This window comes from Nipponia nippon, unplaced genomic scaffold (genome assembly GCF_047370975.1).
Source record: "Nipponia nippon isolate SJK-2023a ecotype South Korea unplaced genomic scaffold, ASM4737097v1 scaffold_2, whole genome shotgun sequence".
Classification (NCBI taxonomy): domain Eukaryota; kingdom Metazoa; phylum Chordata; class Aves; order Pelecaniformes; family Threskiornithidae; genus Nipponia; species Nipponia nippon.
In genome coordinates, this window is record NW_028262336.1 from 241524 (window position 1) to 265597 (window position 24074).

General features: G+C 43.2%; 1 protein-coding gene across 4 annotated transcripts in view; it reads left to right on the top strand.

Annotated features, from left to right (window-relative positions):
• LOC104018647 (ephrin type-B receptor 5) overlaps positions 1–24074 on the top strand; it is a 79432-nt gene that overhangs the window by 41393 nt on the left and 13965 nt on the right. For 3 of the 4 annotated variants that reach the window (XM_087756983.1, XM_009471805.2, XM_087756985.1), the window contains 2 exons: positions 8685–8840; positions 11020–11358. In XM_087756983.1, the coding sequence (XP_087613109.1) occupies positions 8685–8840; positions 11020–11358 (495 nt within the window). The remainder of the gene's footprint in view (positions 1–8684; positions 8841–11019; positions 11359–24074) is intronic. The other variant, XM_087756984.1, reaches the window with a different exon arrangement.

The following is a 24074-nucleotide window of genomic DNA, read 5'->3' on the forward strand; positions in this document are numbered from 1 at the left end:
ATAAGAAACAGATCACTTGTCTCAGTCAAGAAGAGAGCAATTTTATGCTTTTCTAAACGTCTTTCTATGTCACAGCTCAGTTCCAAATCATATCTGGGTACAAAAAGCCAGTGTTGTCTGTATCACATTCCCCAAAAACACTCCTGGGGATACATAAAGCTCTGTTGAAGTTTCTGACTGCCCTTCTTGGTCCCTGTCCCCTTGCTGTGTTTTGTTTTGCTCTCGGAACATTTCTTCTCTGTTTTTATTGTCTAAGTGGGCTTTTCAATGCCTCTTTCTCTCTTAACTTCTTTGGTTCTTCGTCTGTCCCCTGTCCCCTCCCCGTTTCCATTTTCTTGACACACACACACACACACACCCCCCCCCCACTCCACCCCACACTCCATGATTCCAGCACTTTTCTCTGCTGTTTTTGATATTTGTTATCATTAGGAACCTGTCAGAAACCTCTGGCCTCCCAGGTGGAGCTTGTCTCCAGTGAGCAGTCAGGCAAATACAGGCAACACAGGGGCGAGTGTTGTAGGGTGGAGCTGAAGGAAATTGGGTCAGTGTCTCTGAAATGAGCTGTGCCCAGCCAAACTATTGTGGCATTCTGACACTGTGCCAAGATATAAAAAATGACTGAGACAAGCTGAGAGAAAAGCGCTTGCGCGCTCTGAACTCTGCCTTCTCCTTTTATACTAACCTTGACTTGATGGGAAGTGGCAGCTTGCTCTGCCCCCTGAGGTGCTAGCTCTACAACCCTCTGTCCTTGCATTGGATATTGTGAATCGATGAGAGCTAAATCTGTGTTTTCTTGGAAAGTACTGGTGCCTGGGGGATGATCAAGTCGTACTATCCTCAGTGACAAGGCCTGTTGCTTAACTGGTGGTGGTGTTTTGTCTGAAGTCGTTCTGCAGGCCCACAGTGGACGTGTTTCAGGAGAAGCTGCTCTTGTTCAGGCTTTCTCTGGGATGGTCCTGAAATGGTCATGCTCACTAAAGCAAAACATGCCAGTCCTAGTGATGGTGGGCTTGCTTTAGCTTAGGTATTTGTTATGACTGGCTCCAGTGAGCACAGTAGTCATCTGTAGAGATTGTAGGACCACAGCAAGTGGACATGATGCCATGATCTGCATTAAGAAGCGAATGTAAGGTACATGAAAACTGAAAAATCTCACAGTGTGAAAAAAGGGATCCTTCAGAAACAAATGAGAGATGGATTCTGTCTGTGTGTGGAAAGACAGCTCACTGTAACTGCTGGAATAAAAGGAAGTGGCTTTTGCCTATTTAGGTTGCCAGGGGATTTTTTTTCTCTTTCCTCCCAACTTGACCTTTGATATACTATTTATAGAGTGACCGGACTGAGGCAATGCCAGGAAAAGCTCCGTGTCATGGGAACAATTACTGTTGCCATCTGTGGGCTAAAGTCCTGAGTGCAGCAAGCTAGCGTATTTTAGACAACTTTGGAAAGGGATAAAGGTGCTCATGAATGTAAGTAGCTCCGCGACTGGATGCAGAGGCAGCAGTCAGAGTTTAGGTGGAAGCAGAAGATGTGTGATAGCTGCAGTTCCTGCCCGTGGAGGCCATTCTTTAGCTACATGGAGGCCAGTTAGCGTCTATTGTAGTCAGTCCAGCCTTATTGGCCAAAATTACAAATGTAAAATATAAGTAACTACAAATTTTAGGTCATAGTCTTTTTTTTTCCTTTTTTTTCCCATCTGTCTCTTCATTAGGAAGGTGGGGGAGATGTGAATCTTGTTTAATTGCTTGCAAATCAGCTTTGCTTGCGGTATGCTGTATGATTTCATTTTGCTGTTTTTCTTCTAGAAGTAGAAATACCCAGGGGCAGAATGAGAGTTTCAAAGCATGATTCTTTCGCTGTATCTGCCATCCTTCCTGGAAATACCAGCATGAGATTATAGGTTTATGAAGTCATTAATTTTTTTCACTAAACAATACAAAAATAATCATTGCGGAGAGATCTTTCCTCCGAAGTTGCTATGGATTCCACTCCATACTTCTTCAGCTGCCTTTTCTGTCATGTGAGTTGAACTGGGCAGGTGACTCTCTTCCTTGTTGCTGTTCTTTACACTTTTCTCTGTCTCCTTTAAACTTTATTCTCAGGTTCCTCCCTCAGAAGGAACCTGCCAATCCTAATCTCATTTCACTTCTGAACATCTGAAATGAGATGTAGCCTACTGTCAAGAACTTGCCATTCATTGTTCCCAGTACATCCACAATCGTGTATGTGGTGAAAGATCTGTCAGTGGGGCAGCCAAGACCACAGGGATCTATCCAGGCATTTTAATTTGCATATGTTTAAGGGAAACCACAGAATGGCTGAACTTCGAAGAGACCTCTGGAGGACATCTTCTCCAACCCCCCCCGCTCAAGCAGGGTCACCTCCAGCAGGTTGCCCAGGACTACGTCCAGACCGCTTTTGAATTTCTGCAAGAAGGGATACTCCACAACCCCTCTGGGTAAGCTGCTCCAGTGCTCAGGCACCTTCATGGTAAAAAGCGTTCCCTTGTGTTCAGAGGGAACCTCCTGTGTTTCAGTTTGTGCCCGTTGCCTCAGGGGCTGTCCCTGGGCACCACTGAGAAGAGCCTGTCTCTGTCCTCTTTGCATCCTCCCTTCAAGTATTTGTGCACATGGATAAGATCCCTGCAAGCCTTCCCTTCTCCAGGCTGAACAGTCCCAGCTCTCTCAGCCTCTCCTCCTATGAGAGATGCTCCAGTCCCTTCATCATCTTTGTGGCCCTTTGCTGGAGTCTCTCCAGTATGTCCACGTCTCTCTCATTCTGGGGAGCCCGGAACTGGACAAAGGACTCCAAGCTTGGCCTCTCCAGAGCTGAGTAGAGGGGAAAGGTCACGTCCCTCGACCTGCTGGCAACATTCCTCCTAGTGCAGCCCAGGCTACCATTGGCCTTCTTTGCAGCAAGAGCACATAGCTGGCTCCTGTTCAACCTGGTGTCCACCAGGACTCCCAGGATGCTTTCTGCAAAGCTGCTTTCCAGATGGTCAGCCCCCAGCATATATTGGTTCATGGAATTATTCCTCCCCAGGTGCAGGATCTTGCCAGCTCCCTCATTGGTACATCTTATCAGGGCCCATGCAATTATTTGCATCCAGTTTGCCTAAATATTCATAGAACCATAGAATAGTTTGGGCTGGAAGGGACCTGAAAGATCGTCTGCTTCCAACCCCGCTGCTGTGGGCAGGGACACCTTCCACTAGACCGGGTTGCTCAAAGCCCCATCCAGCCTGGCCTTCAACACTTCCAGGGATGGAGGATCCATAGCTTCTCTGGGCAACCTGTTCCAGTGCCTCGCCCCGCTCATGGTGAAGAATTTCTTCCTTACATCTAATCTAAATCTACCCTCTTTCCTTTCACCTGATCTTCCACCAAGAGGAAGATCTTCCTTGCTCCAGACTTTTGCCCGGTCTCTGGGACCTGAAGGCTGGTCTTGCTAGTAAAGACTGACGTGAAGAAGATGTCCTATGTCACCAGGTCCCCTGCACCAACCAGCCCACATTTTCTCTAGTCCTCCTTTAGCCGCTTATGTACTTCGAGAAGGCCTTCTTACTTTTGACATCCCTTGCCAGATGTGATGCCAGGTAGGCTTTGGCTTTCCTAACCATGTCTCTGCATGCTCAGACAGTGCCTCTATGTTCCTCCCAGGTTACCCGCCCTGCTTCTACCTTCTGCATACTTCCTTCTTCAGTTTGAGTTTAGCTAGGAGCCTCTTGTTGAAACACGCAAGCCTCTTGGCATTTTTGCCTGAATTCTTGCTTGCTGGTGTGGAGCGCTTTTGCACCTGGAGGAGGAGGTAATCCTTGCACATTAACTCTTTTTTTTTGGGGGGCCACTCTTCCCTGCAGGGCCTTATCCCATGGGACTCCTGCATGCAGATCCCCAAAGGGGCCACTTCTGCTCTCCTGAAGTCCAGTGTTGTGAGCTTGCTTTTTGCTCTGCTTCCTCCTCTCAGGATCTTAAACTCTACCATCTCATGGTCACTGCAGCCAAGGCTGCCTTCAGCCTTCCCATCACCGGTGAGCCCTTCCTTGTTTGTGAGCATGAGGTCCATCAGGGCAGCTCCCCTCATTGTCTCCTCTATTGCTTGGGTCAGGAAGTAGTGACTGACGCTTTCCAGGAACTTCATGAATTGCTTATGCCCTGCTGTGTTGCTCTTAGAGCAGATTGGAGGGTGGTTGAAGTCCCCCTTGAGGATCAGGGCCTCCGAAGGTGATGCTACTTAGAGCTGTCAGTGCTCAGCTCCATTCAGTTTTGCCCATGTAAGCATCTAAGGCCACCTGAGACACGCTGGTGTAGCCAAGACATCTACTCAGGGCTAGCAGATACGGCATAGGAACCGTAGAAGACCCAGCACCTTCTGGAATGCCGTTTGGATGAGAGAGAGAATGGATACCAGGCGCCTCCCAAATGTATGGGCAACTGAATTGCTCCCTGGGTGTTTGCTTTAGAGTGAGCCGAATTGCTCATTAGGTTCCACCGATTGTATTGGCTGGGGGTGGGATTCAGCTGCCTTTCGTGGGTATCTGCGCGGAATACGGACTGAGTGTCACATGCCAGAGGTGTTCGTGGTCTACTGAGAATGGCACTTGGCTGTGCTCTGCGTAAGTGGGGATCACCATGTGCTGTTACACAAGTCTGCTCTCTTGATTTTTTTTCTTACAGGGAGACTTCTTAGCTCCCTTCTCTCTGTGATGTGGTAAGTTAACATTTAACATTTTAGGACTGTTTTTTTTGCATAAAAAAACGATTAGCCATCACAGTCGGTGTTTTGTTTGTACTTGAGTCATCTTGTAAAAATGATACATTCTAATGGAGGCTTTAATTCACTGTTTGTACCCCTCTTTCATCTGTTTCTTTGGGTCATTGAGGAGGAACATGATAGCCAAAATGGCAGAAATTCCACTTCTTCTCTCAGAAGGGAAGGAGCATATAAGGACAGAGAAATATTACTGAAATTTGTTTTGTTGGTGTAGCTGCAGTGGAATTTTATTTGTCCAATTTAATCAGCTGTGGTGGTGTGCTTATAGATGAGCCTGTGTGGCTGCCTCACGCTCTGCTTATGTTAAATACAGAACAAGGGAGTATTGGACATGGAGGCCTTGGTAGAAGGAGATATGTTTACGTGAAGTCTGCTACTTTGCTCTCAATTGCAACTGTATCACAAAATCACTTTAGAAACAGGCCAGGTTCCTTCTTAAATGTGGTTAGGATTTTTTTTTCTTTTTTTTGTCTGCTCCTTGTACTGGAAGTTTTTCTCAGAAGCCTGCTGCTGTAGCTGGTGGAACCATTCTTCTCATTTAAACTGGTAATTTACTGTAAAGTCACCTGTTTTCATGCTGACATTGCTCTTCACCATAAATAAGCAATTCTTCATTCACTGAGTTTTACAGTTCTGGGATTACATTCAAGAATAGATGCTGCCTCAATGAGTAAGAGAGAGAATAGATAGCAAGAAACCATCTAAGTGTGACAGCACAAAAAGCATAGCACACTGGGAGGTGCTAGAAGAGAGAGCAGTAACCTGCCTTTGTATATGGTGCAGGCACATAATGGCAGGCACAGTGCATGGACGAAGAAATTAAATTTTGTGAGGCAAATATGAAAGAATAGCTGTATTTGGTCTCTAATATTTGTTATGAGTGCCTTTTCCAAAGTGTTGTCTGTATGGTACTGTACTGTATCTGTGGTATGAGTAGATAACATTGTTATCCATTAGCAGACGCCATGTCCCCATACAAAGATTTGTATTCTTACCATGTTGGTTGGTTGATTGTTTTTTCTAAGCAGCTGTTGAATGCTTCTGGTCACTTGGAGTGACTGTCCACAGCATTAATGAAATCTTGCATGGCCTCTTGAGCAATAGACTTGCTCTGCTTATATGAACTGGCTTTCTTTACTGAGGTGGTAGTGCTGCTGGCATGTCCATTCCATTACGTAAACCCTACAACATTGCACTTTTGCTTAATACCTTTGTCTAACTCATCAACAGTGTGCCATCCCTGCAGCCCTCGTCCCTGCATCCCCAGGCTCAACAGCAAGTTGCCAGTAGACTTCAAAGCACCATGTAAAAATAAATGTTTGTTTATTTTTAACACAATCATGTTTATTTTAAAATAAATTTTATTTGCTAAATACCAGACAAATTATTCTTCATTCACAGCTTTGTCTAGCTTTCCATATGATTTGCAACTGGGCTAGAGATTAATCTACCTGAATTCTTGGAGCACTACCCTTGCAGGGTAAATATGCTTTTGCATTGCAGGGGCAAAGTCTAGATCCTCTACAGCTTTCCTTTTAGCATCACGTAGACTGCAGGCATTATCATTATCTGTTCATTTTCACTGTTGTGACTAGCAGCGAGGTCATTGTCCCACTTGATGTCAGGCTCTAGCACTGAATGAAGAAAAAAACCCATTCTCCAGGGTCTACCTTGACAAGTGGAATGAATGTGCCATTAGTTCTAAGCCTTGACAGAAGCTTGAGAAGGGGTTTGATGCAAGAAAAATGGATGAGGTAAAATGACTTGTAAGAAAATAAAAAGTTCACATTCAGTTCAGCGTTCTTAAATTTCAAATAAATAAAGGAAGATCCCTGAAAGTGGTAAATTTTTGTTGAAGGACTACAGAGCGAGTTGAATAAGAACTTCCCATTCATAATACTCATAGTTTCAGTACAGGTTCATTTGCCAAGAAATGTGAAAATTGTATTCTACATCTGTGGCTGTTAGCAGAGCCTTAAAGTGAATGAAAGCCATATAATTCATAAAGTGGACAAAATTTTACTTACTTTTTTGTCCAGGGGAACACAGGGACAGATCTTTCCATATGAGAATAATTTGACTTTCTGCTAGATAAAGGCCTGAAGGCAAAGGCAGTTGCTCTTTTCTTACCATCATCCATCATACGTAAAATTGCAATCTCTTCTTCCCCCTGCCTTTCCATATGGCAATGTATCACACACTGAATGTTGTCATTTTCTGAGTGCTGGGAAGAATCAGTGTTCTCCTATCTAATACCTATCATTCAGAGTTATTGAAGTCCCTTTTATGGTCTGACCTGTTCCAGGGCTTACCACTCTTATCACAGTACATGTGGAGGTTACTCTTCAGCCAAGAAGACTTCTGACAGAGAAGATGAAGTAATATAACAGGCGTAAAGCTGATGGGACTCCACAGATGTTATTGGCTGTTATGTCTGGACTGCAGCTGTAACCTTTTCAGCTTTGTTAAGGTTTGCATACCTGCAGTCCCACAGTATACATCAAAAATTCTACACTGGGCTTTGAAAACCCAAAGCAACGGGAATTGAACACATATGAGAAGAAGGTTAGATAAGCAAGCTACTTTGTTTTTCTGCAGTTGTTTATTTGTTAAGAAAGATGCATCAATGGCAACTCAGCCCCTGTGTGGGTTCGAAACATTTCCAAATAATTGTTATTAGAGGTGGAAGCCTGCAAGTACAGTAAGTAATAACCAGATGGGCTAATTCTGCAGCTCCTGGTGTGGTGTTCCATTTTGGAACATTCATTAGATACCCTAATTTCATATTAACATCTGTATACAATGTTCTTCTCTTACACATTTTTCTTTTTTTATATAACTTTTTGCTATCCACAATCCTTTGGATTGTTCTGCTTATGGTAATCACTAGGACAGTTCTTCTCTTGAGTGCGTCCCTTGGTGTGTTTTGACATCAAATGCTCATCTGGGGTCTATCTGAAAGTTTCCCATTCCCTGTAAATGTTCTTTATTGTGAACCAAATTTCGGTCCACAAATGAACTTTCACCTGCGCTTGTTCATCCATAAAATCTAAAAGAGCTGTATCTATATAGAAAATCAGCTTTAGAAAACTTACATAAAACGTACATAAATATTGTAAAAGCTTTATCCTAGCATTTCAGTGTAAGATCCAAGCACCTTCTGTTATGTAATTCAGCACAGCATCTTTGCCAAACCTAGAACGTGCCGTACTCCCATATTGTTAATAAGTTATTATTTTTTCATTTTCTTTCCCTGTAGGATAGATTTCCATCCTTGTTTCAGCTTTTTGCATAGGCATGTTCCTATGCACTTGCAGATTAAATTTGACTAAATTAAGAGGCTTTTATCCATTATTGGGAAGTTTCCAGACCTACAGGAAAACACTAGGACTGCCAATCTGAGTCCCTGCTCCTAATTTTGATGCGAAATCAGCCATGGTAGCTTTTATTACTTTAAGCAATGAAACTGTTGAAGCAGCATAAAAAAATCCATTTTTGTGGCTGTGTTGGGTGGGGAGAAGGAGGTGTGGATAATACCTGCAACTGCTGTGGCTATTTCCAGACAGATCGCATGACTATGCTCTTTGGCTTCTCCAAAGCTAAAGCTCGTTGAGTGAGTAATGAGAAGACAATTATTTCAGATGGCCAAAGCTGTTTCTGGACTGGTTCTTTTTCATCTGCCAGTGAATCAATTTAAGCACCTATTGTATAGAATAAAATAAACCGTTTTGAAATTGCAACTTTAACAATACATGCTCCATAAAGCAACAAAACCAGTAGTAGCTACTCTATGTAATAACTTCTCTCTACAGCAGCAGCATGAATTAAATGTAAACAAGATTGCGTTGTTTCTAGAATCTGAATTAATGAGCTTCCTGCTTTTGCCTCTCTCATTTTCCTCCTCTTAGCCTGTCCCCTTGGTTTCTTTAAAGTATCTGTGGGAGATGACCCCTGCCATCTATGCCCTGCCCACAGCCACACTCCACTGCCAGGTTCCAGTGAATGTGTGTGTCAGAACCGCTACTATCGATCTGCTTTGGACAATTCTGATGCTCCCTGCACTGGTAAGTATTGGGATGGAGTGTTTGAAAGCAAGAAGGGCAGTTGATGAGAGAGAATGTGCCTGAATGATTCAGGGGAGTTGCAATTCACCTCTTCTCATGACCTCTGAAATAACGCAAAACTTCCCTTTGCTCCTCCTGTTGGCTACAGGGTGTATCCACTCACTGAATGTAGATGAGAAGGCAGAAGTATTCCAACATGCTTTTACAGTGTTGATAGATTGATGAAACTGTGTTTTGAGAATACTGGGGTGTTGCAATACTAGATGCTCAGAAATGAAAAAATGTCAAATTTTAGATGACTCATGCAGCATTAAATAAGTAAGTCCATTGCAAGTATGCATAAGGTGCAACTTTTGATGAGAGAATGATATACTAATTTCTCATGAAATGCTAAACTCATTTCATACACGGGGTAAACGTTGTTCATTGATGGAGTTAACCAATATTCTCTTCCCTTTATCACTGAAAGTGTGAAGACCATATTTACTGCACGGAATTCAAATTGTGCAAATTTTATTTATGGTAAAATAATTGATTTTTTCATTGGCTTCTCTGTGGTTCTCATCAGTTATGACTTTTCACAGTCGTTATGAACGTTAATAGGTCAAGAAAGAATAATTAGATGCAGAAAATTAAATATGGTTAGTGATTAGCACTCAAAAATATAGTTTAAATAATATATCAGGCATCACCCTTGACTTTTGTGGAAGTGACAGGGAAAAAAATTAACTTCCTAAAGCATCTTGCAAACACTTTATGGCTCTGAAGTTAAACACTCAGAAATTAGGAAGTGCGATTGTGGTTTTTTTCCATAATCCCTTGCTTCCTATACTGCACAGAATCCATCTTCAGCAGCATCAAGCAATCTTGACTTCACAGGGATTATTTTTCCTGAGCAGTTGTCTATCCTTTGCATTGACTGTGATAAGAATCCTTAGGGAAAACTAGTATGTGATCATGGAATTAAATATTATACCACAATGCAAATGCTGAGAGGCCCAGTTAAAATTACAAAAGAAAATTTAATTCTGACATTTCCTGATGTACAAATGCTTCATCTTGTCAGTGATACATCTTTTAAACAGTCTTCTGTGTGCAGTGTTCCAGCATAATTTATTTTTTTAGCAACACTGGAAATGTGAGTCCCCAGGGAGATATAGCTATTGGCAATACTCAGATGCTCCAGCAATGAACTAGATTGCAACCGGAGAGATCCCCCACAAAGACCTCATCCACCTGTACTAATAGAGGGTGTCACCCTTTATATTGATCAGTGCTAGACAGAGAAAAGGCTTTGCCCATAGTTTTCGTCGATATTGTTGACTACAGAGTAATGGTGGGAATGAGGATTCTTGGATTTCATTACAGCCTTTGGAGGGAAATGTGCTCTAAATCATGTTTCCCTTGCTCTGTTGCTGAGCTCAGCCTCCCTGTCCCTGCCCTTCCAGTCTTGCTTTGTGGCTATGCCCAGGTTTAGCAGTGCAACGCTGCTGCTTATTTTTACCTGCCTGAGCTTTGCACTTTCTGGCTCGAGTGTCTTGTCCCATTCTCATCCCCATGCCATCTTCTCATCCTCTGCATTTTCCTCCTTCTCATCACTGTCTCTGTGCCAGCAGGGGAAGTGTTGGATGCACAGAATGGGCAGTTTTTAGCTGTCAGAGTTTACTCCCGATGCAATTCAGGAATCTGGCTGGCAGCAGGAGTAATCATACGGAAAGTGGTGTTCAGTTCCTGCAATAAATGGAACGGGCTAACTGACATCTGAGAGAGTTCAGAGATATTAGGTGCCAAAGGAGAGAATTAAAGGTCTCAGTGGAGACATATCTTTACTAAGCTAGTGCAAAAATTTAAAATTGCAAAGTCTTGGAATTTCCCTAAACACTGGCTGTTCTTTTAGGGAAAAGTAAAAGTCATGCCCTTGAAACAAAGACCCTTCTTGTTAATTATTTTTCTCTAAAATGTGATAGTACAGTTGCTCCTTCATGTATGGAAGTGTATGTTTGATGTAGCAAAGAATATGTTTTTCTTAGCCATGTTCAGAGAAACAACTAGAGAAGAGTAAGAATGAGAAGAAAAAGCAACTTGTTCTTCTGTTCTTTTCCCCCTGCTTTGTCTTCTGCCCTCCCCCACCTCTCTCCGATTCTTTCATGTGATTTTGATCTTTCATTCTGTCTTCTAGGTATCCCCTCTGCTCCCCGTGACCTTAGCTACGAAATTGTTGGCTCCAACGTGCTCCTGACCTGGCGCCTCCCCAAAGACCTAGGTGGCCGCAAGGATGTGTTCTTCAATGTCATCTGCAAAGTATGTCCAGCAGGGTCCTCAGGGCCATGCGTGCGCTGTGGGGACAGCGTACAATTTGAACCACGCCAAGTGGGCCTGACAGAAAGTCGCGTGCAAGTCTCCAACCTCTTGGCCCGTGTGCAGTACACCTTTGAGATCCAGGCTGTCAACTTGGTGACTGAATTGAGTTCAGAAGCACCCCACTATGCCACCATCAATGTTAGCACCAGCCAGTCAGGTGAGGGGACCCCTGCATCTGAGTCCCAAAACTTCCACTTCTGTCTCTCATTTGATTTGCTTTTATCTTTTGAATCCTGGAGCTTTGTCTTCTTACTTGTGTGTTGTGCCTTTTTTTTATCTTGCCCTGCTAGTTCCATGATTTCACTTCTGTGCTTCTCATTCTTGCTTTCTCTGAATGGGCTTTCCTTTCTTCCCTCTTGACAGAAAAAAATGAGTTTGGCAGCTGATGTGGTTGTATATGGAGAAGAGCTGTTGAGGCAGAAGCTGCCCTGGAGAAGATGGCAATGGGAGATGTAGTTCTGTGGGGCAGACAAAGCATGTTGCTTCATTGTGCAAGACAAGGGGCATGATCAGAGTTTGATGGGGATTTTGTGGGCATCAGCTTGCCACAGCAGCTCCTAGAGAGCATTTCTTCATTTTCTCTTCGCGTTCTCTATCTCCTACTCTTCTCCATTTCATCTTCTTAAGTCAGTCTTTCTAGCATTTTTCACCTGTTCACTTTTCCTTTTTGTCTTTCTATATTTTGAGATACTCTGTTTTTGCATCCTTTCTTGTTCCTGTGCACCACCTTCCATTCTCCTCATTTCAGTTCATGCTCTAGTGCACTTTAACAAGTGGTATTGAATGTTTCATCAAATCTGTCCTTCTTTGCCTTGCTGCATATCAAAGTAAGGAAGTGGAAAATAGAGAGACAGACAGGCACTGTCTAAAGATGAAGATACAGTTAAAGATACAGATAGGTGCTGTATGACAAGAAAGAATGTATACAATGAATATTTACTCATCACCTATATATACATGACCTTGTGATGGCGTGTGTTACACTGTGCAGTCCTGTGGGTCACAAAAGGATATGAAAGCTACAGTTTTCACAATTCCTGGAGACGTGTTAAATGGAATTTTGACAAAGGATCCAGAAGCAGAATCACCATTCCTACTTTACTGAAATTGCTCTGGGTTCTTCCGCATGCCATGTATTTTCTTCTGCCTTGTCCTTGCCTTTTCAACCTTGCTGTTCTGATAAATGGTCTTGGAATATTATTCTCCTGTCCTTAGGAAACAAAGATTTTTTTTTTTTTTTTCCCTTTTACATTGTAGAAATATTGTAATGGGTTATACAGTTGTATCAAAGGTGTTGTGATCCTTGTAACTAAGAACTAAACTGCAAGGGTGACTGAACTAAAATACTGATGGCTTGTGTGGGCAGTCAAAGGAAGGGGAGAGATTAAAGAGTTGAAGAGTAGGTCAGGCTGATGGATAGCGTACAGAAGGCTTATATATATGGAGGAAAATGGAGAACAGCCTCAAGCAAATTCTGATTTTCTGGAAATATCAAGGACTGGAGCTGAAGAGAGCCACATGCATACAGGCGTACAGTTCTGCTAAATGTCAGCAATAAGGGACTGGGCATATGTTGTTCTTTACAAGCATGTATAAGCTGGTATGGAAAGGAGTTGTACACAGCTTGTTTAAGAGGATATAATGAGGAGTAATGTGGTGAGGAGGAGAAAGAGGGGGAACAATTTGAAGTGAGTGACAGAAAAAGTCTGTAAACATTTAGAGATGTGTAAATGTTAAACTGAAACAAATTCCTAATGAGATTCTATGTTGTAGTTGTGGAAACCCCTGCAAAACCAGGCTTCGGTAAAGCTCAAGAGAAACGCTGTGAAACCAGATGTGGCATCATAATTGTGGTTAAATCACGTCTTTTCATTTCTGCCTCTGTGCTATGAAAGAAAGGGAATATATATGCAAGAAATTTCCTACTGTTAGCAGATGTCAGGGGTTTGACAACGTCTGTTTCTTCCCTTTGAAACGTTACCTGACAGGCATTGAGTAGCAGGACATGTATAGGATACCTGGTCCCCTTCAGAGGCTGGCTGCAAGTGGGTGATCAGTTTTGTTTACAGTAAAAGATCTGCCTGGGTAATTCGTGCGGTAATTCCATGCAGCTCCTTTGGCTTCTGCTGGAGATGGGTGGGTGTTCTATGAACATCCTAAAGAATTCTCTTTCTTCATGCTTCTCATCCTAGCCTTCTTCATCTATATCTGAGGTAATTTAACTGAGTAGCTGCTTCCTTCTCCAGCCTGGAATCACCAAATCTACCCTCTTCTTCTGCTTCTGTTTGACTTTTCTGACCACTCCTTTTCCTCCAGGTGTCTCTTGGTGTCTCTGGATGTGTTGGGTGTGTTGGGTGTCTCTCTCTAAGGTGCCTCTCTTGTGCACTGAAGCAGTTTCAGGGGAGGCCAGCTTTCTTAAACAGCAGTGTGTATTGAATGGCTTCTTTTTGTGTTTGTTTTTTTCCCCTTGCTCTTCCTCAAGATTGTTAGGAGTGAGCTTGAGATGAGCTGCCCTCGATTCATAGTGACAGCTCATACTAACAAGGCCCTGCTTCCTCCATCACGTGACCTGTCTCATCCATACCCCCTCCCTTCGATCCCTTCAGCAGCTTTTCACTTTAGCATGGCTTATTGTTGTTGTTGTGTTATTATAACAATTATTATTATTACTATTATTATTATACAAGCAGAGATGGACATTTCAGGATCTTATGTTCTGAAAGAGACAAGGAAGGGACAGGAAGGCATGAAGGGTATAACAAAAGCAAACTGGAGAAAGATAAGCTTTCAGAATAAATGGCCTTAGCAAAAATTTTCTCTCTGTTGAATTAAAGGTGACCAAAACAAGACTCTCTAGCCCTGGCAGTTTCTGAATATTCTGCTTACTCGTCATCAGTCAGAGTTCTCTCACTGCTCCCAGTTGCTGGTCCAAAAAATCCTCCTCCCCACCCTCTGCCCCTTTGTTAGAGCTATCTTAGGCTGGCACTGAAAAATTTCCTTTAATATGGTAAGACTTAACCTTCTATAGCAAAAAAGCACCTGAAGCCTGTTTGGATAGTAGTAGTATGACATGCAAATATGATATGCAAATTACCAGAAGGAAAAACTGTCCAGAGATGAGACAAGAGAGAAGGGAATTGCTCTCAGCTCAGGTTTGAAGTGATGAGGGTGAATACCTAAAGAAGTGTCAAGATATATAGAAGGATGTTGGGAGGCTGTTTCAGATAGCATGAACTGCATGAGGAAAGGCTCTTAGGTCACTGTAGTAGAGTTTCTTCATAGAGGGGAACCTGACACAAAGCAAGCAAAGAATTTAAAATCCAACCATATTATTAAAAAAATAATAATCTGACTAGAATTTGAAGGATTATTGTAACATCTTCAAGTTGTCAGGGTAAACAAATATCTCTTCTTATGTCTCAGGACAAAAGTCAGGTTTTCATTTAAAGGGTTGTGAAAAAACTTCCTTTGTGCACAGCTGTAACTACCTGTCCATTTTTTTTTTCCCCTGCACCTTCCACTGAAGCATGCAGTAATGTCTGTTGCCAGAGACACGCTACTGAACTTATTCATTCAGGCAGTTGTTACATTCCTACAAAGAAGAGGAAGAGAGAGAGGCAGCAGAGACTCAAATGTTGGAGCAAATCTATGCAGACTTTTCAAAGCAGGTAGATTTTTTTTAAACTAAATCTAGGCATTATGAGAGCTAATGGAGATATGTGATGATAAAGGTTATGTGACCAGGTCGACTTGTACCTGTGAAAAGATATGTAGCAGCCTTCTGCATCAGCTGGATTCAGAGCAGTGGGACCTGGCAATAGCAAAAATCTGTAGAACTGCAGAAATGAAAGCTAGACAGTCCGAAGGCTTGTGTAAGAGGCTGAATGGGGACAAGGACAGTTATGGGTAGTGCCAGAAAATTTAAGAGGACCTGACAGAAGATTTTCAGGTGAAATGGTGTGAGAAGAAGAAAAGAATTAAATGCCAAGTATGATTATGAGGTTATGAAGGGAAATCAATGAGTTGCTTGAAGATGTTTGCTTTTCCAAAGAGAGGCAAAAGAGTCCAGTAGACTTAGCTGGCAAGAGCAGGGACACGGGCAAGGCATTTTCTTGATCAAAACAGGATAGGAATACAAAGAGAGCTGTCAAAAGCTACATACAACTGTGTTTTGCCAGGCTAAAACCAGCAGGTGAAGCAACTGGAGTGTGAGCTCTGTGTTCATTGTCCTCTGAATGAACTACATTAATTTTCCAAGTAACAAGCTGTTTGTTTATTTACGATATAATTGCCAACTCTGAGCACTCACCAAAGGTCCCTAAGAATTTAATTGTATTGTTTTCTTCTTACATAGGAACAACAAAAATACTCTTAAGGTTTAATTTTGCCCTTAGTGACATTTGTCAACTTTGCCGTCTTCAGCAGATTTGCCCAGTTATGACTGGGACTTAAAAAAAATTTCTGTGGTCACTCCGCAAAAAGAAACTATTCCAGTTCATCTCTTTACTATGTCCTACCTCTGCAGCATGAACAGAGAATGTTTTCACATTTCAGGTTTCAGCAGCTGTTTAAATGAAGAGAGAAACTTTTTGCGCAAGTAGAAGTAGGAGGTGCATAATAAAACATGGCAGCTTGTGGCATAAGGGATTTTTTCCTGTTTATTAGGCATGAGCGGAACTCATACACAAAAAGTAGTAATAATAGAGGTAAGGGCAATGAAAATAACTAATTTGCCTTTCTAAAGCATTCTTCATCCACAGGAAGTAAAGTGCAAGCTTACAACACAAGACAACCCAAGATACTTTCAAAGGATTTTCAAGTATTTAGAGAAAGGGTCAGAACTAATCTCAAGTCTGTAGAAAAGACATAGGACATTTTCAAAATAAAGATAAGATATTAAACACATAAAGAAGGGAATTTCCATGCTGTATTCAGACTGATCTTCCTTGAAGATGATATGTGGAAAGATGTGTGGAACAAAGCTAGGGTCTTCATGCCATTTGCGTAGAATAAGAGGATAATAGAATACCTGAAGAGGTAACGAAGGAGAAACAAGAATGTGAGAGTGGTAGATTTGGGTCTAGTATTAGAGAATATAGAGCCATATTAGAGAACATTAGAGGAACAGCTGAGGTTGATCAAACCATGTGAAATATAGTGAGAGAGAAACGGGATGCATTCAGAAGCTTTTGGGGTGAGATGGACGGGGAAGAAAACTCATAACTAGAAAGAACACACAGATGCTGGCAGGGTTTAGCTTGAATCCCAGTTAAGTGATGAACTGTGAACCAGTTGTCTGAACTCATGTGGTAGTCCATGGATGGCTACTCAGTACTGCTGAGCGATTCAGCCGTCTGGTAAGAACCAGAAACTGGCTAAGCTTGGAAGAGACCTCTGAAGGACATCTTCTCCAACCCCCCCCGCTCAAGCAGGGTCACCTCCAGCAGGTTGCCCAGGACTACGTCCAGACCGCTTTTGAATTTCTGCAAGAAGGGATACTCCACAACCCCTCTGGGTAAGCTGCTCCAGTGCTCAGGCACCTTCATGGTAAAAAGCGTTCCCTTGTGTTCAGAGGGAACCTCCTGTGTTTCAGTTTGTGCCCGTTGCCTCAGGGGCTGTCCCTGGGCACCACTGAGAAGAGCCTGTCTCTGTCCTCTTTGCATCCTCCCTTCAAGTATTTGTGCACATGGATAAGATCCCTGCAAGCCTTCCCTTCTCCAGGCTGAACAGTCCCAGCTCTCTCAGCCTCTCCTCCTATGAGAGATGCTCCAGTCCCTTCATCATCTTTGTGGCCCTTTGCTGGAGTCTCTCCAGTATGTCCATGTCTCTCTCATTCTGGGGAGCCCGGAACTGGACAAAGGACTCCAAGCTTGGCCTCTCCAGAGCTGAGTAGAGGGGAAAGGTCACGTCCCTCGACCTACTGGCAACACTCCTCCTCGTGCAGCCCAGGCTACCATTGGCCTTCTTTGCAGCAAGAGCACATAGCTGGCTCCTGTTCAACTTGGTGTCCACCAGGACTCCCAGGACGCTTTCTGCAAAGCTGCTTTCCAGATGGTCAGCCCCCAGCATATATTGGTTCATGGAATTATTCCTCCCCAGGTGCAGGATCTTGCACTTCCCCTCGTTGAACTTGATGAGGTTCCTGTCAGCCCAATTTTCCAGCCTGTTGAGATCCCTCTGGATGGCAGCGCAATGCGCTGGTGTATCAGCCACTCCTCCCAGTTCTGTATCATCAGCAAACTTGCTGAGGGTACACTCTGCCCCATCATCCATGTCATTGATGAAGATGTTGAACAGTATTGGACCCAGTATTGACCCCTGGCGTACACCGCTAGGTGCTGGCCTCCATCTAGACTTCATTCCACTGATCACCACTCTCTGGGCTCAGTTGTTCAGGCAGTTTTCGATTAACCTCACTGTCTGCTCAGCCGGACAATACTTCATCAGGTTGTCTATGAGGATATTATGGGAGACAGCGTTTAAAGCCCAGACTATGTTCTCCATGAGGATATTATGGGAGACAGTGTTGAAAGCCTTACTGAAGTCTAGGTAGTCATTATCCAGAGCTCTCCCCTCATCTACCAAGCCAGTAATTTCATCATAGAAGGTTGATCAAGCCTGAGTTCCGCTTTGAGAATCCATGCTGGCTAATCACAATTACCTTCTTGTCCTTCATGTGCCTGGAAAAGGTTTCCAGCATTAGTTGTTCCATCATCCTGCCAGGGACCAAGGTGAGGCTAAGCTGCCTGCATTGCCCTGGGTCCTCCTTCTTGCCCTTCTTGAAGATAAGAGTGACATTTGCTTTCCTCTAGACCTCAAGCACCTCTCACCGTCACCATGATCACTGAAGGATTATCAAGAGCAGCTTCAAAATGACATCAGCCAGCTCCCTCATTGGTGCATCTTATCGGGGCCCATGCAATCATGTGCATCCAGTGTGCCTAAGTATTCCTAGAATCATAGAATAGTTTGGGCTGGAAGGGATCTGAAAGATCGTCTGCTTCCAACCCCGCTGCTGTGGGCAGGGACACCTTCCACTAGACCGGGTTGCTCAAAGCCCCATCCAGCCTGGCCTTCAACACTTCCAGGGATGGAGGATCCATAGCTTCTCTGGGCAACCTGTTCCAGTGCCTCACCCCGCTCATGGTGAAGAATTTCTTCCTTACATCTAATCTAAATCTACCCTCTTTCCTTTCACCTGATCTTCCACCAAGAGGAAGATCTTGCTCCAGACTTCTGCCCGGTCTCTGGGACCTGAAGGCTGGTCTTGCTAGTAAAGACTGACGTGAAGAAGATGTCCTATGTCACCAGTTCCCCTGCACCAACCAGCAGTGGGCCCACATTTTCTCTAGTCCTCCTTTAGCCGCTTATGTACTTCGAGAAGGCCTTCTTACTTTTGACATCCCTTGCCAGATGTGATGCCAGGTAGGCTTTGGCTTTCCTAACCATGTCTCTGCATGCTCAGACAGTGCCTCTATGTTCCTCCCAGGTTACCCGTCCTGCTTCTACCTTCTGCATACTTCCTTCTTCAGTTTGAGTTTAGCTAGGAGCCTCTTGTTGAAACACGCAAGCCTCTTGGCATTTTTGCCTGAATTCCTGCTTGCTGGTGTGGAGCGCTTTTGCACCTGGAGGAGGAGGTAATCCTTGCACATTAACTCTTTTTTTTGGGGGGGCCACTCTTCCCTGCAGGGCCTTATCCCATGGGACTCCTGCATGCAGATCCCCAAAGGGGCCACTTCTGCTCTCCTGAAGTCCAGTGTTGTGAGCTTGCTTTTTGCTCTGCTCCCTCCTCTCAGGATCTTAAACTCCACCATCTCATGGTCGCTGCAGCCAAGGCTGCCTTCAGCCTTCCCATTACCATTAGAGCAGATAGGAGGGTGGTTGAAGTCCCCCTTGAGGATCAGGGCCTCCGAAGTTGATGCTACTTAGAGCTTTCAGCGCTCAGCTCCATTCAGTTTTGCCCATGTAAGCATCTAAGGCCACCTGAGACACGCTGGTGTAGCCAAGACATCTACTCAGGGCTAGCAGATACAGCATAGGAACCGTAGAAGACCCAGCACCTTCTGGAATGCCGTTTGGATGAGAGAGAGAATGGATACCAGGCGCCTCCCAAATGTATGGGCAACTGAATTGCTCCTTGGGTGTTTGCTTTAGAGTGAGCCGAATTGCTCATTAGGTTCCACCGATTGTATTGGCTGGGGGTGGGATTCAGCTGCCTTTCGTGGGTATCTGCGCGGAATACGGACTGAGTGTCACATGCCAGAGATGTTCATGGTCTACTGAGAATGGCACTTGGCTGTGCTCTGCGTAAGTGGGGATCACCATGTGCTGTTACACAAGTCTGCACTTCCTTCACATTCCTTCCTTTACCTTGACTGTTGACTAAGGTATATTTTTAGGCTTGCAGGCACATGGTGCTGGTCTGAGCAGATACTACAGTCAAGGGCATCAGCTTTATTAGAGAAGAGCAGTAACTTGTCAAACATTAGTCACTCAAAGAATGTAGCATTTTTAAGGTACTCAAAACACCACTATGTAGAAGAGTTGCAACTGAAAGCCCACAAAAAATAGAATCTGGGAGCTGTATTTAACTGGTGTTTGGACTGCTTTACAGCTTCAATTAGCTTTTATATGTGCAAGCATTTTCCATACATTTGCTATTTTATAAATTGGATACAAAAAGCAGTCCTTTTTCAGTCTTCCTTAGAGGTCTGATCTCACAACATGTTCTTTGCACTCAGTGAATGGAATGGAATGGAATGGAATGGAATGGAATAGAATAGAATAGAATAGAATAGAATAGAATAGAATAGAATAGAATAGAATAGAATAGAATAGAATAGTTCAGTTGGAAGGGACCTATAACGATCATCTACTCCAACTGCCCAGATGGGATTGAATCGTGCCCTGGGATTTCAGCTGTCATTGGACAAATACCTAGCATGTCTCCATTTATAAACCCCATAGGAAAACAGAAAAATGAATAAAAGTGACAAATCAACATAGAACTAGACACTTGTATATATGAAACAAGCTTTGAAAGCAGTGTTCTGTTATAAACATTTTTAATAGTCAGCATGCATACAACGTAAAATATTCATCTAGCACTTCTGTGGCAGCAGGTAGTTCAGGTGTTGTCTTAAGACCTAAAACCTTGAACTTTATATTTCCTAATTTATTAACATTGGGAGAGTAACTTTATTGTACACTTCGGACAGGAAATATGTACTTACTCCACCCACAAATAAGTTCGCATTTCACATCACCTTAGTATTAATATTCACATCACCTTAGCATGAAATTTTTCGAAGGACAAATCTAGATATGTCTTTTACTTGAAGTGGTGGGAGAGCTCCCTTCCCAATGTTTCATAAGTTTTGTCCTTAAAAGAGAGGCAAACACATGTATCAAAATCTGAGCTCTGTCTCGGAGAGGTAGATTAAAAACAACCTGTCTTGCGTTGATTCATAGCTATTTTTATTACTGGGCATTTTTACTGGTTTAGGCTTTAACCTTAAGTAGTATCTGCTTATTAGGTACATATCACTGAAATGACTATTTTTAATACAGCAGACTGCATTATCCTGGGCATCCCCACCACAACCACCCAATTACCCTGAGTGATGGACATGCCTGGATAATAGGGACATTCTAGAATGCTGTGGCGCATGGTCAGGAGATACACACAGTGTAACTTTGGGTAAAGCCATTCCAGTGATTTTTTTCTTATGTTTCCCAATATTTCTAATTCTACTAGTAGTAACCTGCTTCTGCATACTGCCCATCTGAGTAGAGTACCATTTATCATCTTTGTTCTGGTGCAGATTTTGCTGTGCCTAAATGTACTATGCACAGTGCCAGCTCAGGTCTTGGTACCATTGGCAAAAGATAACCTGTTGATGGGTAGCTGAAAATTGATAGTACATATTAACATCAGGATGAATAAGTTTTAACTAAAATGCAGGTCAAATGTTGCTAGTTGACTTTGAGTATTCCTTCCAGGTAAGGGAAAACTTGTGGATTGGGAAGAAATGAGAAGGGTGGGAAGAATAACTGTTGGGGGTGGGAAGGAGAGGAATGAAAAGAGGTGGGAGGGCAGGAATGGAGGGGAGATTTAACTCTGATCATTCTGCACAATCTTCATTCAAAACTAGAAGGAAGTGGGCTCTTCCCTGGCAGCGTAGCTGTGTATTTAGGTTTGCACCTCTCCCTGTGTGTGCTTTATCTCCCATCAGAAGGAAGTTAACCATTTCACAACATGAAAATGTAGTGGAATCTGTCTTGATCAAGTGTTGACTGACCAGTTATCCCATTCTCCTCACATTACTGTTTGAATACAGTGTTCTTCGTTTGTGTCTTAAATGCTAAATATGGTCTTGGTTCATTGCTGCTGTCTTCCATCCTTGTCGCAACATTGTCATTAGCAGGTGAAGTAGTTGTGCAATCTTGTTTGAAAGACAAGCAATTTTAAGAAATGACTAAGGATGAGAGAAAGCATTTTATTGTTTATACTCTTACATTTTTGTTTCATTTACATTTTTAACTGGTTCCCACTTGCCTGAGCTGTTTGGAGCCCATTTGAATTGTGTCTTTCAGAATAATTGTATCTTGTTATTAAAAACAATCCTTTTATCTTTTTCACAATTATGAGGGAAGAAAATGCTATTCTGCAGTTTTTGATCATTTGCCAAATGTCTCTGCTTCATCCCTCACATCAAGAATATGTCTATTGTGTAAAACCAATGGAGTTAGGTGGCAACTTTTCATTGGCATGCTTTTTCTGGAAAATTTAAACGTTGCTGAAAATGTTACTTCCATTAGGAAAATGAGGGTTCCTTAGCTGCCTACCTGGAGGTTTCTTGGCAACATGACATTTTGCTTGCAGAGAGAAAGCAAAACTTGAGAAGAGCTTTGTGGACAGACAGCTGGCAGGCTGAAAGATCCTCTTCCAATTATCCTGAAATTTCTGCTTGGAAATCTCTTCCTAAGAAGAAAGTCACATTCTTTTAGCTTTTGCATGAACTTGGAGAGTGTGTGTGTGTGTACACAGTATAAATTCATGGATGTTTTTTGTAGAAGTGGATTTTCATTCTCCAGAAAGCTTCACGTGCAAGTGGCTTTAAGAACCATTCATCTCCCTCCCTGCTCTGAGGACATTTTTTAGAAGAATTAACTACTTCAGGAAAGGAGCTGCAGCTAAAGATGTTCTGTACTTCTGTTGTCATCAGAACATGTGAAAGGTGCCTCTAGGAGGACAAAAGAAATGAAAAGCGAAACTACCCCAAATAGTAGTTTGGATTGTTTCTCATTGTAATCTAATTTTAGTTCAGTGACTACTATTTGAAATCATTAATCATATTATCTTCAAGATGATATTTTGTTTCCTTCCTGCTGATTTAATGAGTTTCAGGTTAGTGAGAAGTAATGGCAGTTACACAAGTCTTGAAGGCTTGAACTGAACTTCAGACTTTCAGAATAGCCAATCAAAAGATTTCTAAAATTGGTAGACACAAGTTCTTGCTTGCTTTCTGGTTTAGATTCATGCATCCAAAGCCCTCTTTTATGTTTGATGTCCAGATCCTTGCTTTGTACGTAAAGGGAAGTTGACGTTTTCCCACAGTAATTAATATCTGACACAGATTATAAGCACTTAATACCATAATGCAATCAAGAGAGCTAACAGCTCCATCTGGGTAGCATGCCAGGCTGCCTGTTCACCAAAAGACAGAAACTTAGCAAGCTATGTAAGAACAGACAGAAAAACTATATGTGAAGCTTCCACACATACACACTTAACAGTGACCTTGAGGTGGTGGTTCCAGGCAGTAGTACTGGTTAGAAGCCCATTCAGCCTGCACTTCTGTCGTTCAACGGCCTGCAGAGGGACTGAGAGTCTCAAATACAGTGGTAGTTTTGACATCTGGGCAACAGTCCTGACAGGGATTGGCCTGAGATCCAGGACCTAGTCTGAACACAAGGCTGCTCTACAAAAGGATCTGGACAGGCTGGATCGATGAGGTATGAGGTTCAACAAGGTTAAGTGCCAGGTCCTGCACTTGGGTCACAACACCACCATGCAACACTACAGGCTTGGAGAAAAGGGGCTGGAAAGGACCTCGGGGTGTTGGTCAACAGTCAGCTGAATATGAGCCGGCAGCGTGCCCAGGTGGCCAAGAAGGCCAATGGTATCCTGGCTTGTATCAGAAGTAGTGTGGCCAGCAGGACTAGGGAAGTGATCATCCCTTTGTACTCGGCACTTCGCACTCGGCAAGGCCGCACCTCGAGTACTGTGTTCAGTTTTGGGCCCCTCACTACAAGAAGGAAATTTTGGTGCTGTAGCATGTCCAGAGAAGGGCAACGAAGCTGATGAAGGGTCTGGAGCACAAGTGTTATGAGGAGCAGCTGAGGGGGCTGGGGTTGTTTAGCCTGGAGAAGAGGAAGCTCAGGGGACACCTTCTTGCTCTCTACAACTGCCTAAAAGGAGGTCGTAGCAAGGTCCGTGTCGGTCTCCTCTCCCAAGTAACAAGCAATAGGATGAGAGGAAATGGCCTCAAGTTGCACCAGGGGAGGTTTAGATTGGGTATTAGGAAAAAATTTTTCACCAAAAGGGTTGTCAAGCATTGGAACAGGCTGCCCAGGGAAGTGGCTGAGTCCCCATCCCTGGAGGTAATTAAAAGATGGGTAGATCTGGTGCTTAGGGACATGGTTTAGTGATGGACTTGGCAGTGCTAGGTTAACAGTTGGACTTCATGATCTTAAAGATGTTTTCCAACCTAAATGATTCAATAATTCTGTATCAGGCTATGAAAATGAGATGCTTTCATTCTCTATGGTCTGCAACTGAACTGGGACCACTGAACTGAGGAATGCTTC